Source organism: Trachurus trachurus (assembly GCF_905171665.1).
Source record: "Trachurus trachurus genome assembly, chromosome: 15".
In the NCBI taxonomy this organism is placed as follows: Eukaryota; Metazoa; Chordata; class Actinopteri; order Carangiformes; family Carangidae; genus Trachurus; species Trachurus trachurus.
Genome location: NC_139906.1, coordinates 28558248 through 28574512, shown reverse-complemented (window position 1 = coordinate 28574512; position 16265 = coordinate 28558248). Strand labels below are relative to the sequence as shown.

General features: G+C 43.6%; 1 protein-coding gene across 2 annotated transcripts in view; it reads left to right on the top strand.

Annotated features, from left to right (window-relative positions):
* The first annotated feature begins 2342 nt into the window (after positions 1-2342).
* The window catches only part of zswim8 (zinc finger, SWIM-type containing 8), a 54657-nt gene continuing 40734 nt past the window's right edge, over positions 2343-16265 (top strand). For both annotated transcript variants that reach the window (XM_083987957.1, XM_083987956.1), the window contains exon 1: positions 2343-3998. In XM_083987957.1, the coding sequence (XP_083844083.1) occupies positions 3821-3998 (178 nt within the window). In that variant the 5' untranslated portion in view covers positions 2343-3820. The remainder of the gene's footprint in view (positions 3999-16265) is intronic.

Here is a 16265-nt window from a genome sequence, read left to right as displayed (position 1 = left end):
AAAAAAACCTTGAGTGTTTTAAAACCTACATTTAACAACAATATCGGTGACAGTAGTGATAGCTGAGGCTCTTGCCTCCAGCAAATCAAACATCAGTCAATAATCAAACACCCAACAGCTGATTTACTCTGAGGGCATATATCCTGATGCTTCAGTTATACATCGTCTGGCTTTCTCTTTATATAGCTCAATCTCAAACAGCTTAATACAAAAAACAGGGTGAGGATTTTTGGCGTGAGACCAGCATTGTAGTCTGGAATATCATTAAAAAATAACTCACAAAAAAATTGGGATATTTGGCTTCCAGATTGAATTTCAGAATGCACTATAATACACTATAACCTTTACAGGTGAACTTAATTTGACCTTCTCTAAACGTTTGAATGCTCATGTCCAACTGTTCAATGTTTCAGTTTTTATAACACAACACGCTGTTCTCTAACAAGGTGATGACCCACAAACATCACAAGTAGCCTATCTGATCCATGAATTGACCACTTAATGTTCTGCTTCAATGACAGTTTGTATTAAAACAGTCCTCTTCATCCTGCTGTTCACATTCTGACATCATCAGACCAAGAACACTCCTGTATAACAATCCATCAACAGTACCTGGACATGTGGAGGCTTCAGATGATGGGATGTTGTCAGAGGGAAGTGTCCACTGAGCTCAGAGTGTCACAGAGTGTCATCAGCGGGTTGAACAGAGACACAGACAAGTGGACGTCCTTTGGATAACTTATTGGCACATTGACGTTTTTGGTGGAGGTATACCCACCACTGTTGTTAGCTGGATAGTAAGCCTTTTCAACAGGTTTAATAGCATTGCAAACCACACAGGCGATGATAGTTGTGGCCGATCAGCCTGTTGTTGGAGCCACTCAGTTATCAAAAAGTTAGAAAAGTTCTCAACAGATAAAATGAGAGATTCTGTCTTGTTTTTTTTAAAGAATTTCTGAAATCTTATTGAAGATCAAAATCAAGGAGTTGAATGATTTTCAAGAGCAGTTGGGTGGACTTGTTGTCAACCCATTAGGCTACAGGGATAACTAGATAAAGACGGACAACAAACAGCTGGATGAATGAGCGACTTTGGAATGTGTTTTGATGAAAAATCATTTTAAAATAAAAAATGGAGAAAAAAAATGAATTGTATAAATAAACAATAAATACATATAATAAATTAATTTTGCAGAAAGGAAATTTGGTAGGAACAATTAGTTCATGTATAAAGTTATACATAGGCTACATAGAATTTTCATATCTACCTACACGTACATGTGTCATAATAAATATGAAACCTGTTAGAAACTGAAATAATTTTATGTGGGGATATATATTAAGAGCATGTATGTTTATGTATGTATAATACATACGTCAACATATATATCATGTATGTATATCATATCATAGTTTTATTTTTAAGTAGTTTTACTAATTTATAATATTCACATTTATGTGACATATGTCATTATATAGCCTACAGTATATATGTGTCATACAGATTTTTAGGAGATTTGTTTTTAATAAAAATGTATGTAGCCTATTTGATTTACAGGTACATATAGATTATGTACCTTTATGTGTCAAGTGCTCATCTATCCATACCCAAGCCCAGCAACAGGTATATATTAGGTAGGTAGGTATAGGTATATATTAATTAACATTTCAATCATATAAATTGGGTAAATAAAGGTAAACATGAAAGATAAACCTGTTTAAAACTGACAAGAAAAATATGTATTGTTTATATGTGGCTCAAATGAATTTGCATTTAGTAAAACAAGCACATAGTGTTAAATATTGTAGGCCTAATGTAATTCCATACCATGCCAAATTGTATCTTCATATGTGGATGTTTATGTAGGCTATTATCACAATAGCCTACATATCCGTATAATAGAGATATATGGCAACACCTTGATATAGCACAGGGCCAAATAAGTTTTTACATTTGGCCCTATGTCAAGGAAGATGTTGCCATATGTCACTTACAGGAAGATATAGGCTGGCTACACATTTCCGTTCAGTCAATTCACAGAGGTTATTTTATTCATTTTTGGAGGGTCAAAACAAAGTGGTCGTAGAGTTGCAGAGACACACTCGAATAAGGCAATAACAGATCACCATCAGGTCTAAAACAGGACCGTGTGTCCCGGCGTGTCCGGTTCTCCGGCACCTCACCTCTCCTCTCCTCTCCTCTCCGGTGTTCCTGAGCTCTTCATCCGAGCTGAACAACACCGGAGCCGCTGCCTGTGCGGAGCTGGCAGCCGGAAGCGGTGATCAGCTGATGGAGGAGGAGTCGAGAGAGAGGTGAGCCATCTTCCCCCGGCAGACTGATACACTCCGATAGAGCTTGGGCGAAGCGGGTGACGGGGGTATCATCTGGGGGATCCCGGTGTCAGTCGGAGGCAAGAGACGAGAGTAAAGACGGCAGGACAGCCGGTGTCAGCCGGAGAGGGACACACCTGGAGGACCGGTCGGAGGTTGTTGCTCTGGAGCCGACGGAGGAATAAACGAGCTTTTAACGGCAGAGACAAGACTCCCGATACAAAGAGCGGAAAACACTGCGAGGATTAATATCGACATATCCACCGTCTGTGACATGTGTAAATGCAAAAGTCCGGGAGGTATGCGATTTAAATGAGCGCGCAGTCCGCCGGTGTTTGGCGTCAGCGGTAAATGTAAACAAACAGCTCCTCAAGCTAGCTGAAGTTAGCCGACTGAGGTTAGCTCTCCGCTGCTAGCACATGTAGCTAATGTCAGGCAGTGGGACCGGACTGAAGCCGAGCTAAACCGAGCTAAACAACCCCTGGCTTCGGGTTTGGAAACCAAATTCAACCTCAATATAGTCGTCTTCGGCGGATGACAGCTGCGTGTGGTAGCGCAGTATGCTGTTATTAGCACAATTAGCCGCTCGGCTAACGTCGGGTACATGTTATTTGCATTAGCTGCCCAGCATAATAACATTACAAGCAGCTCGGTAAATGTAGAACAAAGAGGACAAAATTGGCAGCGGCGTCAACGCTACGTGGGTTTTTAACCTCAAAAAACATTCAGCTGCCGAGGGAGATTAAACACTGTAACTGGGACTGGTGTAATGCAACAATAGATAATCTTAATATCCAGCGCAGTCCAGCTGATTGGCTGAAAAGAGGAGGACGTCGGGATGAAGGAAAACAACTTCATGACTTAAAGATCTAATCGCATCGCCCCCCTCCTCTCCTCTCCTCCCACTTCAGCGTCGTGCCGTGTTCGCCCTCACTCAGAGGGACATTTCAGGTTTTTCCACGCTGCTCCCCCTCGGTGTGTTTGGCAGTAAACCGAGCTGATCCCGGTGAGTCGGGCTCGGCAGTGCGGTCAAACACAGGAGAGGAGAGAGGACCCTTCACGTTCACGTTGGTAGGGAGCCACAACTCGGCCCCGCAGCGTGGACTGAGTTGTTAAATCGATCCCAAGTTGATTGAATATTTAACAACCGCACCTAAAACCAAGGGGGAAGTTACGTGGGGACACTTGGTGGTTGTGAAAACCCTTCCTTCAGCCCATCGCCTCGTCAGAGTGTGTATTATGTAGCAGTGTGTGAGGGCCCAGCGGTAAGCCTCTCAGCTGTGTTTTGGTTGCTCGTTGCCTCCCCTCCCCCAGTCTTGAGACTCTTGATTCTCCCCGAGTGGTGGACTGGACACACTCTTCACCCGGTCTCCACTTGCTTTTTTTTTTTTTTTTTTTGAAAGACTTTTTGTTGTTGTGTTGTTGTGGAAAGGCCGTGGCCTCACGTCGCAGTCCTCTGGGCTCTGAGGCGAGTTAAAAAGTGGATGTAATGGAACTGATGTTCGCCGAGTGGGAGGACGGGGAGAGGTTCTCTTTCGAAGACTCGGACCGGTTCGAGGAAGACTCTCTGTGCTCCTTCATCTCAGAGGCCGAGAGCCTCTGCCAGAACTGGAGGGGATGGAGGAAGCAGTCCGCCGGACCCAACTCCCCTACTGTCAAGATTAAAGGTTGGAGAAGGACACATGAACTCACACACACACACACACACACACACACACACACACACACACACACACACACACACACACACACACACACACACACACACACACACACACACACACACACGTACACATAACTCATTCTGAACACTTTGACATCTCCATTAATCTTCATAGTGAATGTGAAAAGGCTCTGCTGGAGTTAGTTAAGGACAATAGTAGTTTTACCTGTTGCTGGGAAACCCATTCTGTGTTATTATAAGAGACACAAGTTGGGTAAAGAAACATCTTTGTTAGTTAGTGAGGAAGGTTGTGGCTGTATAGCTACTATCAGTGAACATGTCCTCCAGTCCATCTGGTCCACTGAGCCGGGTCGGGTCTCTTCAGCACTGTGCATGTGTTCCAAAGCAGGACTTGCATATATTAGTCACTGAAGACACAGATTACTTTTTGCAAGTTAGTCACAACAAACTGCTGCCCCAGTCACAACCTTTTTGATAGAGTGCTGCTGCTGCGAATGTCTTGTAATTTAATGGATGTGTGGATACCGGCAATGTAGAAGTCACACAGGCTACAGGTGGATGTGTTTCCCTTCAGTCTGTGTGTGTGTGTGTGTGTTATGCTCCTCTCTATTCTCCAGAGACTCCTCCATGTTCTTGTTTACTAAAACCCACCATGAAGCAGAGCCTTAGTGAAAGATACTAGCAGCTAAATATAATTTGTTCTATTAACTTTTCTCTCGCACTTTATGTCAGCCCGCACTCGCCCGTATGGTGAAGTGTAAAAGTGTAATGAAAGCTATTGTTCAACAGAGAACACACCAGTAGTCCAACAACAGCTAAGACAGAGCTGTTCTGCCTCTTATGGAGAATGAAAACATGACATTAGAAACAATCATTTCCTTAAACAGGCCAATCACACCACGTAGTGTTAATGATCTTGAAGTGGGGTCTTGAGTTTTTTGGAGGAAATGACACTGCAGTGATGTCACAGCAGGCATCTTATGACAAAACATGTAACAAAGGGTCATTCATTCATTCATTCATTCATTCATTCATTCATTCATTCATTCATTCATTCAAGGCAAATCTGCATATTTACAAAAAAACCAACTCCTACTTTTTGTCTGCTCTACATCTTTGCAAACTGAATACTTTTGGATTTTGAACAGTCGATGAGACAAAAAATACACCTGACTGAACAACAGATTAATTAACTAGATAATTCATTGGCCCATCATCAGCCCCAGAATTTTTTGTTTTGCACAACTGAAGTGCCAAATAAAGGTTGACTGCTACAATCACATTAGTGAATTCCCTCTGCAGGTACTAAAGTCCACACATCAGGGATGTAAGAACATATCGATACGGAAATATTATGCTATTTCGTTTTACAATACTGTATCGATATCCAAAAGCACTGTATCGATTAACAATTTAACATGCAAACATTCACGGCGTTGGTTCATTTTTGTGTTGCATTTAAAACTCTGACTGCTGGTTGGTAGCAGTCATTCATCCATTGACTCAGGTCTGTGGCTCATCGCATGCTCAGATGTTAGCTAACTTAGCACAGTCAAACATGGAAAAAAAATCGCTATATATTCTTGCTTATAGTGTCACAATATATCGTACTGTTGCCCAACTTTAATGTTCACAGTTCTTCACTTCTTCTGGATATACACAATGCATGTCACTATCAGTCTCACTTGATAACTTAAAGGGATAGTTGAAGATTTTGGCAAATTGGCCCATTGCCATAATCCCTATAATTTTAGCAGTAGGTTTGTTACCTTTAATTGTTGGTGCAAGCTATTTTTAGAACGGTGGAGCAGAGCCGCGAGCTGCTCAGAGCTACGCTACGGAGGCTAATGGGATTTCCTGGTTTCCCTCATCAAACTCATCAAATAGCCTACACAATCCAACAACTCCACAACGCTCTGGTGGACAAGTTGTGACCTGCACATTCACTCTAGGAGATAATAACGGAACATTAGAGTTGTTTTCAGAGTAAATTCATGCAAAACCGCTGCACGTTCCTGTCGGGGGCAGTTTTTCATCAAGCAGTCTCTGCAGTTGCCTCGAAAACAACTCCATCTCATAACGTTCTGTTATTATCTCATAGCGTGGTGAATGTGCAGGTCACAACTTGTCCACCAGAGCGTTGTGGAGTTGTTGGATTGTGTGTTTGATGAGGGAAACCAATACCCCTTTCCCACTGGCCAAAAAACCCGTTTAAACCCGCTAACAATCGGCTTTTGGTGGCAGTGGGAAAGGCGCACCGAGCCGCGTTGACCCGCGTCAACGCGGGTCAAACGACTCGGCAAGCGACGCGGGTTAAAATCGCCTTTAATCGGCTCGGCTCGGCTTGCAGTGGGAACGCCGGACCCGCGTCAACCCGCTAATTTACGTGATGACACTGAACGTTACGTGACGCTACGTCATCGCGCCGGTCGCGTCTCATGTCACGTACCAAAACAAAGCTCTGCTCCGCTCTGCTCTCATCCGAGACTGGGATCAAAACATCAGAGAACACTGACCAAAAACGATAGAAAAAAAGAAAAGAAAAGAAGCGACAGTCTGTTTAACTGATGTGTTGTGTTGTGCCGCGGACGTCCGTCATCCGGCCGCAGCAGACTCTCTGTCCTCCGCGGTCCTGGTGCTCCAGGTCAGCCAGCCAGAGAGTCTGCCTCGGCGGACGGACACTCCGCGGCGGGCGGCTGTGGCATGACTGTGTGTCTCTTGCACCGCGGATGAGAGCGGGGCGACTGGTTTATGCTCTGTCTGATCCCTCAGCGGGGGGTCAGACTCGGCTCATTTTGGTCAATGGGAAAGGGGCCAAATGCCGATTGTTAGCGGGTCGACCCGCGTTTAAAAAACCCGCGTCGACCCGCTAATTTTAGTGGGAAAACGGCTCAAGAAATTCCATGAGCCTCCGTAGCGTAGCTCTGAGCAGCTCGTGGCTCTGCTCCGCCGTTCTAAAAATAGCTTGCACCGTCAATTAAAGGTAACAAACCTACTGCTAAGAAACAACTCACTATCCTGACAGCCGAGCTGTTCGGCAATGCTTTGCCACACGTTGTCCTTTATTTAGTTTTTTCTTTGTATTGTTTGTTTCCCTTGTCAAACAACACAGGGTGGTGAGAGACACAGGTGATTAATAGGTCCCCCATTGTTGTCATGGTGTTGTGTAGGGCTGTGACGTACCTCCGTTCCATGCAACATGACTGGTTGATGAGTGGACGAAAGCTCAGAAAAAACTGACCAGCGCTCTGAAAGAAAATCCGATGTCAGCCTTCCCCTGCGTTACATTCACTGTCTGTGTGAAAGTACTCATGATCAAAACCAGAGTTTGAAAAAAAAATAGCGATTTGCGAATTACCCGCACAAAAAATACGTCCCCCGGTTAGGTGTGTAAGGGCCTTTGGACATTTACAGTTTTAAAACAAAAAACAATCTCCAATATAGTTGAGCATTTTAGCTCTGTATCAGAAATCTCAGTCCACACTCCACACCATCACAGCAAAGACCAACAGTTTAAGTTTTTGAGTTGTTTGGATGGAGGAAAGTTGGAAAAGAGATGTCTTTAACATAGCAGTGTAGATGTAGCCGCAGTCCATCCCCTCAAGTCTCACCAGATGACTAAGACCTGCTGCATGTCTTATATAACTAACTGGGATCAGACCCCCTGCTGTCACCGAGCTTGTACTTTTTAAAGGGATTTCTCTTAGCCCGTTCACACTTAGAGGATAATAATGTCCGTCAAACCTGCGTTGGGGTGGTGGGACGTGTGTCCAAATGAGTCGGGGCCCTTCAGCCGGCCCTCACAGACCAGGGTTATCTACAGGCTGTCAGGCGTGTTGTTGCTGCTGCCACAAACAACATTTACTCACTGATAAAAAGGGAGAAAGTGAACAAAGATGAGGATGGAGAGAGAGCAGGCATGTAGAGAAACAGAGGAGATGAACCTGAAAGGAGCAACTTCCTGTACGCCCGCTCCCTTTCTGTAGCCTGCTAGAAGCTGATGATAAGAATAGTGACAAGTTTATTGACATCTGAAATCATGACGCACCAGAAGTACAGCATATCTCTGTCAACAAGTCTCCTCTTCACATGAAGCTTTATCCTGGAGGTTCCTCTTTAGTTTAAAGGGATAGTTCAACATTTTGGAAAATTGCTATTGCTATAATCCCTGTAGTTTTAGGAGTAGGTTTGTTACCTTTAATTGTAGGTGCAAGCTATTTTTAGAACGGTGGAGCAGAGCCGCCAGCTACTCAGAGCTATGCTACTGAGGCTAATGGAATTTCTTGGTTTCCCTCATCAAACTCATCAAATACACAATCCAACAACTCCAAAGCGCTCTTGTTGACAAGTTCAAATCCAATTAAAGGTAACGAACCTACTCCTAAAACTATAGGAATTATGGCAATGGGTCAATTTGCCAAAATGTTGAACTATCCCTTTAAAGGACCATCACCTTGAGTGATGATTTGCAGCAAAGGTCTTCTCACCTGTCTGTGCTTTGTCTCCCACACATCAAATCACACAAAATTCGAAAAAACTGAAACTATTTGTAATAATACGTTGTTTGAAATTTCATCAAAGGTGGTTCAAATTGAGGGAAGTGGAATTCCAGGAGGACAGTGGGGAAAGGGGCAGAAAAATCCAAACCATCCACTGGTAGGGAAGGCAATGAGAGCAGGAAAAAAAGTGTAGAGGTGGGGCAGTTGAATGACGACACTTTCTGACGTGTTGCTTGTAAACCCGTGTCATGTGCGGCGCGTCTCCTTTCTGAAGTGGGTAGTAGCTGACAGGGCAAAGGCTTGAGGTTTACCCCAGCTGTCGCCTGCAGCTCCTCATGGCACAGCTTTGCGTTTTAGCCTTCCTGCAATATTTAAAACTGTCCCACTGACTAAACATTGAGGAAAATCTCTCCGTGCACACCAAGGACTTTACCAGTCAGTCACTGTCTAGTCCTCTGTGCACTTTTAAATTTGTTTTGAGTCGGAGATGGCCACTCGGGTACATTTTGTCGATTTTAGAACATGGAAACACTCAGCGGCGCAAGAACGAAAAACTCAGTCGCTCAGGGCAAGGGAATGAGTATACTTTGGTGGTGTGTGTGTGTGTGAGTGTGTGTGTGTGTGTGTTAGTTCCCATGTACAGTTGGTGTTGTGCTGTGGGAGGAGGGAGAGCTGTGTCCTTATCCTACACAGGCTGCAGTAATAAAGAGGGAAATGACTGTTCCAGGGCATCACAGTCCTCCCACCATCTGGAGGATTTACCTGAGAAGTCAAGTACAACTTTCATTCAGATGTGCAGAATATTAAGTATCATTTATTATTGGCATTGGTGAGTTTGGCCCAAGTCATTACATTGGATAACATAGTGGGTGGAATAAAGATAATGAGAAGACGTAGTAATGGCAGGTGTTCATGAAGAGGCCTGTGCTGATTCCATGAATAGCTGGCGGAGGGGAAGGGTGTTGTGATGATGGCTAAGGTGTTGGCATACAGTTTCCCACTCACATCCATCACACACAGTCAGATTAATTTTCTCTTGACCAAACTGATTAACTGGGAAGAGACATGCCCACACTGGAAACACTGTTATGTTAATACGAAGCTAGCGCATGTGAAGGTAGCAGTTAGCAGAAATGTCAGTGTTAAACTCGTTTATATACAGTCTATGGCCATTCCGGCCAGCGACTGAGTTCTAATAGTTTACAAGTAGCTATTTTATTATATTTCTCGGTCTCTGTTTGTGTGCTCCTGTAAGTCAATGCGCTGGGATAAGGAAAAGCCGCGGTACCCAAAGCACCATGCATGAAAGTTTAGGGAGCTGCTGGACTGCAGGGTTTCCCTGCCTGTCTGCAGAGGCCAGCTGCCTGGGTGGTTTTGGCCGCCGCCTTGGTTAAACCGGGTGTGCACCGTTCAGATGTAGCGTCTTTTGCGCACTCAAACCCATTCAGCATAGATGCGTGTCATGCACGCCCAAAAACGATGCGGTAGCAGCGCGTGTTTGATGCCACTCGGTTGTTTTTTTGTGCACGTCCGTGGCGCACAGCTGCGCGGACCTGCCTCTCCCTCCGGTGTTGTGTCCCGCCTACTGTTTCCCACTGAGCTCTGCCTGTGTGTGTAAAAACGTCGCCTCCGAGATGTAGAATGTGTATTATAGAAGAGAAACAGTACTGACTACTCAGGACTACTGACTTGTATCATCAGAACCGATTGTCAGCCTCCTTTCATATTTAGGCTGAAAATCACAGGGCAAGTCAGCAGTGTAAAGCTCCAGCTTGTGGGAGTATCTGAAAGTCCAGCTGTCATTTTTACATTTTATATCATACCAAACATCAAAGATATGTATCAATGACAATTATGAGCTTACAGGTAAAATAGAATATAAACAAATAAATTATTAGGAAAAAAGGTGAATTTCATTTCAATCTCGGCCTATTTGAATGTCCGTCCCCCAAGGTGTCTGTTGAGAAAGATTCTGGCCCTTCAACAAATATAGTTGATGACCCCTGGTCTATAGTGTTAACACCACTGAAGTTGTGCAAGTATCAGCTAAAGTTATGTAGTATCACAATCAACACACCTCAATGATACAGTAACATGACAGTAGTGTATGTACACCATGTAACTTAACCAGTTGAAAAGGTCACAAGGCGGCTGATGTAACTTTGCTGACTTGATTACACCCGATACCTTTAACTTCTAGACTCAACTTAAAGAGGAACTATACAGGATTTCTACCTCAACTATGCTGCAGTTTTACCTTAAAGGGATACTTCACCCAAAATCAATAATTCACCAATTTTCTACTCACCGTCATGCCAATGAAGGGTTGAAAGAACTTTCGTAGTCTTCAAAACACTTTTGGAGTTCTGGGGGGGGGGGTTCGGCTGGCAACGGATTTTCATAAAAGTAGTGAATAGTGCTCACTTTTGAATCGTCCAAAACACACACTATGAAACATCCAGACACCTCCATACTGCTGGTCCTTACTGGCTCTGTTGATGTTTGTGCACATGTGGGAGATTCACTGCGAGATGTTATCCATGGTTTAATAATAGGCACTCTAACAACAATGAATGAACATCTCACAGCAAACCTCGCGCATGCGCGCAAACATCAACAGAGCCACTGGGAGCCTCTGCTACAACAAGTCTAAAAACACAGATCTAATTCATTTTTTACAAACAACTTTTTCATGTCACAGCTTCAGGACACTTGGGTCAAATGCACATGGCCAGGAGGAGGGTTAGCAAAACGGAGGACAAGAGACAGGACTTGCATAGTTCCCCTTTAAAGGGATAGTTCACCCAAAATTGAAATTTCACTCATTATCTATTCACCCTCATGTGGACTAAGGGCTGGGAGAAGTTTCAGAGTCCTCCGTGGCTTCTGTGAGTTACAGGGGGTCTCGGCGTAGCAGTGCATGTCCATATAACGGTTGCAAATGGATACCAACTGTCTTCGTAACAAAAAGACACACCAAAAAACATCCAAATACCTCCATGCTGCTCGTAAGTAATGTCCGTCTTGTATTGAAGCCCCGAAATGCGAAATTGTCCCGGAAAAAATTTAATAAGTCTATATTTCAAGCTTGTTTGTAGCAGAAGCTCCTCTTCCCAGTTTGTCAAATTTGGACGAACCAGGGTCTGTCCTCTTCCCGGTTTGTCCAAATTTGACGAACCGGGAAGAGGAGCTTCGAGAAGCTTCCGCTACAAAACAAGCTTGAAATATAGAGGTATTTAATTTTTTTCGGGACAATTTCGTATTTCGGGGCTTCAATACAAGACGGACATTACATACGAGCAGCATGGAGGTATTTGGATGTTTTTTGGTGTGTCTTTTTGTTACGAAGAAAAGTGGTATCCATTTGCAACCGTTATATGGACATGCACTGCTACGCCGAGACCCCCTGTAACTCAGAGAAGCCACGGAGGACTCTGAAACTTCACCCAGCCCTTAGTTGACATGAGGGTGAGTAGATAATGAAATTTCAATTTTGGGTGAACTATCCCTTTAATATCAGATATATCATGTCAGAGATGTGCATTGATATTTCTGAATTAATTAATTAGTTTCCCATTGTATATCACACTATGAAATGGGAATGCTGAGAAATTGTATTTATAAGGTTATCAAATATGTTGTTTTTTTTTGGCTGGTCTGATGCTACAGATACAGCCAGACCTGACTCACTTCTCAACTCTTTGCAGGTTTGTCACTACCGATGGCAACCGTCACATTACATGCATTGATTTGGTTTTTAAATGCAAATGCTTAAGGTGATTCCACAGTTGACTTCCCCAGAGTTATCATAACATTTTCCTTTTCTTTTCTTTTTTTGATGATGGTTCATGAGTTAAAGGGATAGTAGCATTTTTTTTTAAAAGTGGGGTTGTATGATCTACAAATAAGTACTTTAATTGCAGTAGAAGACTCTCTGCACTCCTCCCGTTAGCAATGCCAGCCCATAGCCCTGCCCAGAGATTTACAACATACAGTGTTGTGAACAGACCCAAAGAAACGGCCTATTTTCACGGCCTAAAAGAGGTTTTACCTGAAAAATATACACAGTTCCATTGTTCGCTATTATATAATTTTTTTCTGCCCCTCAAAGTGCAGGAAAAACGCAGTTTTTATTTGGACCTAACCACTGCTGATCAGCGGGCACTAAACCTGGGCGGAGGGATACGTGAGTTGGTTAGGTCCAAATAAAAACAGTGTTTTTCCTGCACTTTGAAGGACTGGAAAAAATTATATTATAGTGAACAATGGAACTGTGTATTTTTTTTTCTCAGGTAAAACCTCTTTTAGGCCGCGAAAATAGGCCGTTTCTTTGGGTCTGTTCACAACACTGTATGTTGTAAATCTCTGGGCAGGGCTATGGGCTGGCGTTGCTAACGGGAGGAGTGCAGAGAGTCTTCTACTGCAATTAAAGTACTTAGGGGCTATTTGTAGATCATACAACCCCACTTTTAAAAAAATGCTACTATCCCTTTAAAGTGGTGTAGTGAGTTTGTATAGTGACTAGTCAAGGAGCATATCTACATGTTGAGGGACAGTGTGCAGAGCCTGTTGACCATCTGCCCAGCAGCTGCAGAAACACTGAGTGTGGTATGGGCAGGTGTACTGCTGCTGTGAGATCAGCTGAAACACATGGTAAATGGCAGTAAAGATTACAAAAATTGTATATATATATATATATATATATATACACCAAAATTTGTGTGTAAGTAGCTTTTTTTTTTTTTCAAACAAAAACACACTCCGTTTAAATGAGAACAATTTAAACGGAGTGTGTTTTGCCTCCAGCTGGCTGCTGTGCAGACGGGTCAAATGGATCTGTAGCATCTGGTCACTCAGTACGTTTACATGACAGTTGGAAAAAAAGGAATTATGGCCTTAATCCTACTATAACTAGATGAATAAAGTGCATGTAAATGCGTTAGTCTAGCTAAGGCCGGACTTCTCCAGATCTGACTAAAACACCCAGTTAATGGGACCAGAAACTGTTTTTCCTCTGTAGGTATTCGCCTTAATCTGACTGAAACTGGACAATGCATGTGTACATGCTTCATCACAACAGTAAAGATGACGCAAAGTGTAGCATAGAAGCTGGCTGATCACCTTAAAACCTGTGGTCACTCCTGTGGTGTGTGTAGCTGAGAGAAGCTCTCTGTGCTGTGTAGTGTAGTGTGTTCCCTTCTCCCACTTTGTTCACTGCACTGGTGCATAGCAGGCCACCACAACACAACAACATGTCAGCTGTGTGCAGTTTTGGTCAACATCGGTAAACCTGCAAACACAATCTGATCCACTCCACATTGCCAGTCAACTTTATGTTCTGATGAGGACACACACACTTAGGACAGGCACAGACTAGACACATCTTTAATGAGAAGCTCTGATCGGTGATTGTGTTTTAAACATTTTCTGGACAGTAGCTCAGTCTGTCGTCCCTGTGTGGTACAGTGGTAGCAACATGCTGGAGAGGTGGCAGGTGTGTTTGTCTTATCTTACAGAGGAACTATACAAGATTTTTTACCTTAACTATGCTACGTTTTTACTTTAATTAAACAGCTGCAGAGTAATTGTGATGGTTAAATCAATGACTTGTAACTAGTTCCAGGGAGAATGGGGGCTCTCTGTCTTCATCTCTTGGCTGAAAACCAACCTTCTAAGATCAGAGCCTCCAACCCGGTGTCCCAGCTCTCGTCTCTGCAGCACCACGACACAAATGAGCCCCATCACCTGTAGTCTCTTGTTTATGACAGATAAGACTACACAAATATAGACATCATAATGTGTATATGATTTGTAATGTTATCCATCACTTTTTTGTTGAAAACAAATGCACATGACATGACCAGGAGGAGGGTTAGCAACACAGAGGAAAAGCAACTGGACTTGCATAGTTCCCCTTTAAATATTCACTTTCTGTGATTAGAAATTACTCTTTTTTTTTTTTTACATTAAAGGGACAACGAGGAGTTTCTCCACCGGCAGAACCAAAAATTCCGCGACAATAAAAAAGTATCATATTAATGTGGATGAATCTACGTTTACCCACACTTGTTAAAGCCCCAGTATGTAGGAATTCCCTCCATCTAGCGGTGCGGTTGCATATCGGAACGTATTCTTGATGTTGCATTCACGTGAAACCGGGCAGACGTCAGACAGACAACAGACGCTGCATGTAACAGGATAAACAAGCCTCTATGTAAACAAGTGGTCCGCCAGCACGAGACAAAACAATACAGGTGTGACAATATGTTGTCATGGTGATGTCGTATTGTTCACCTGACCCACGTTTTACCGTCTTTCTCTCGTGGAGTAAAATGACATCCGGTTGGTTTGCCGACGGCCGTCTGCCTGACTGCACCTGAATGCAACACCAGTGCCTCCGTCCTTCCTCACACTACACAGTGGTGACAGTTTTAACAGGCCGAGCCCACAGCTCCGCTGAGTTTCTATGGTTACCTACGGTCACGCTGCCACTCAACGAAAAAAATGGCGATGCAACATGGCCGCCTCGGTTCGGTGAAGTCCACATGTTGCAGAATTTCACAGTGTGCGCGGAGACTCATGGTAAATGTAGTATGAAAACACTTTGCTTTCCAAAACTCCTCGTTGTCCCTTTAAGGTATTAGCCTAGTGAGGACAGGGTGTTGGGGGAATCACTTTTTTTTTCTTTTTCATCGCATTGCATTTTTTGCCAGCTCACGCAGTTTTTCCAAGTTCCCACAATTTCAACACATAAAATTGCATCAACACTCTGCATATTCCATCACGTTATAAAGAAATCTTTTAAAAGGATTTTTGCCCACAACAATCACAAAAGAACTCTACATTTTTCTGGAAGGACTGATTCATACTCCCAAATTCTGTGTTCATAAATACCAGCATTTATGTAAATGCACGTTTCTTAATGCGTCTGCTCCCTGATCCCCTGGAGTTCCCCTCGGGACACATCCTGGACACGTATCACAGAAAAACAAACATCCACTCACACATTTGTTTGCAGACAGCGCTGTGGGTTTCAGCGCCTGTAGAAAACCCACACAGACACAGCGAGAACATGCAAACTCCACACAGCAGCAGCATCAACAACCATGTGTTCAAACCCAGAGCCTTTTTTGCTGTAAAGTGTCAGCAGCACCGATTAAAACAGACTTAAACAACAGAACGCATCGCAAAAGTATGAGGATCTATCTATGAGGATGTGCTGCACAGATGTGTCATACCAAAAATCCTAAAGATATCAGACACATTAGTCATAGAAACCCTTTTGTAACTGAACTCTCCCTTTGAGAAGAGTACGTTAACTCCATTTCCTCCCACCAGGACGAGGCCGTTCAGAGCAGCCCGAGTCTGTGTGTGTGTTTTGGAAATGGAGGGGAAACCTTTTTACCGGTGAGAGAGGAGGGAAACAAAGACAGCATGGCGGAAGCAGCGTGTCTCTTCCACCGATGCAGGGAGCCATATGTGGCGGTAGCACACACGTCCCCTGCTTTACTCACTCACTTCACTGACAGACCAAAATATAGACGGATCCATCAATAATTCATAAGAGCGAGGAGGGCTTTGTGGATATGTTGGTATTTTTGTGTCAGCAGAGTGGTCAAAATAAACCCACACACCACCAGTGTGTGTGTGTGTGTGTAAAAGCAGCAGAGGCAGCTTTTTAAATAGCGAGCAGCAGAGCGTCCCCGTCCAGAGCACCACAGGTGGCAGTAAGCGTACGAACGGAGCGCAGC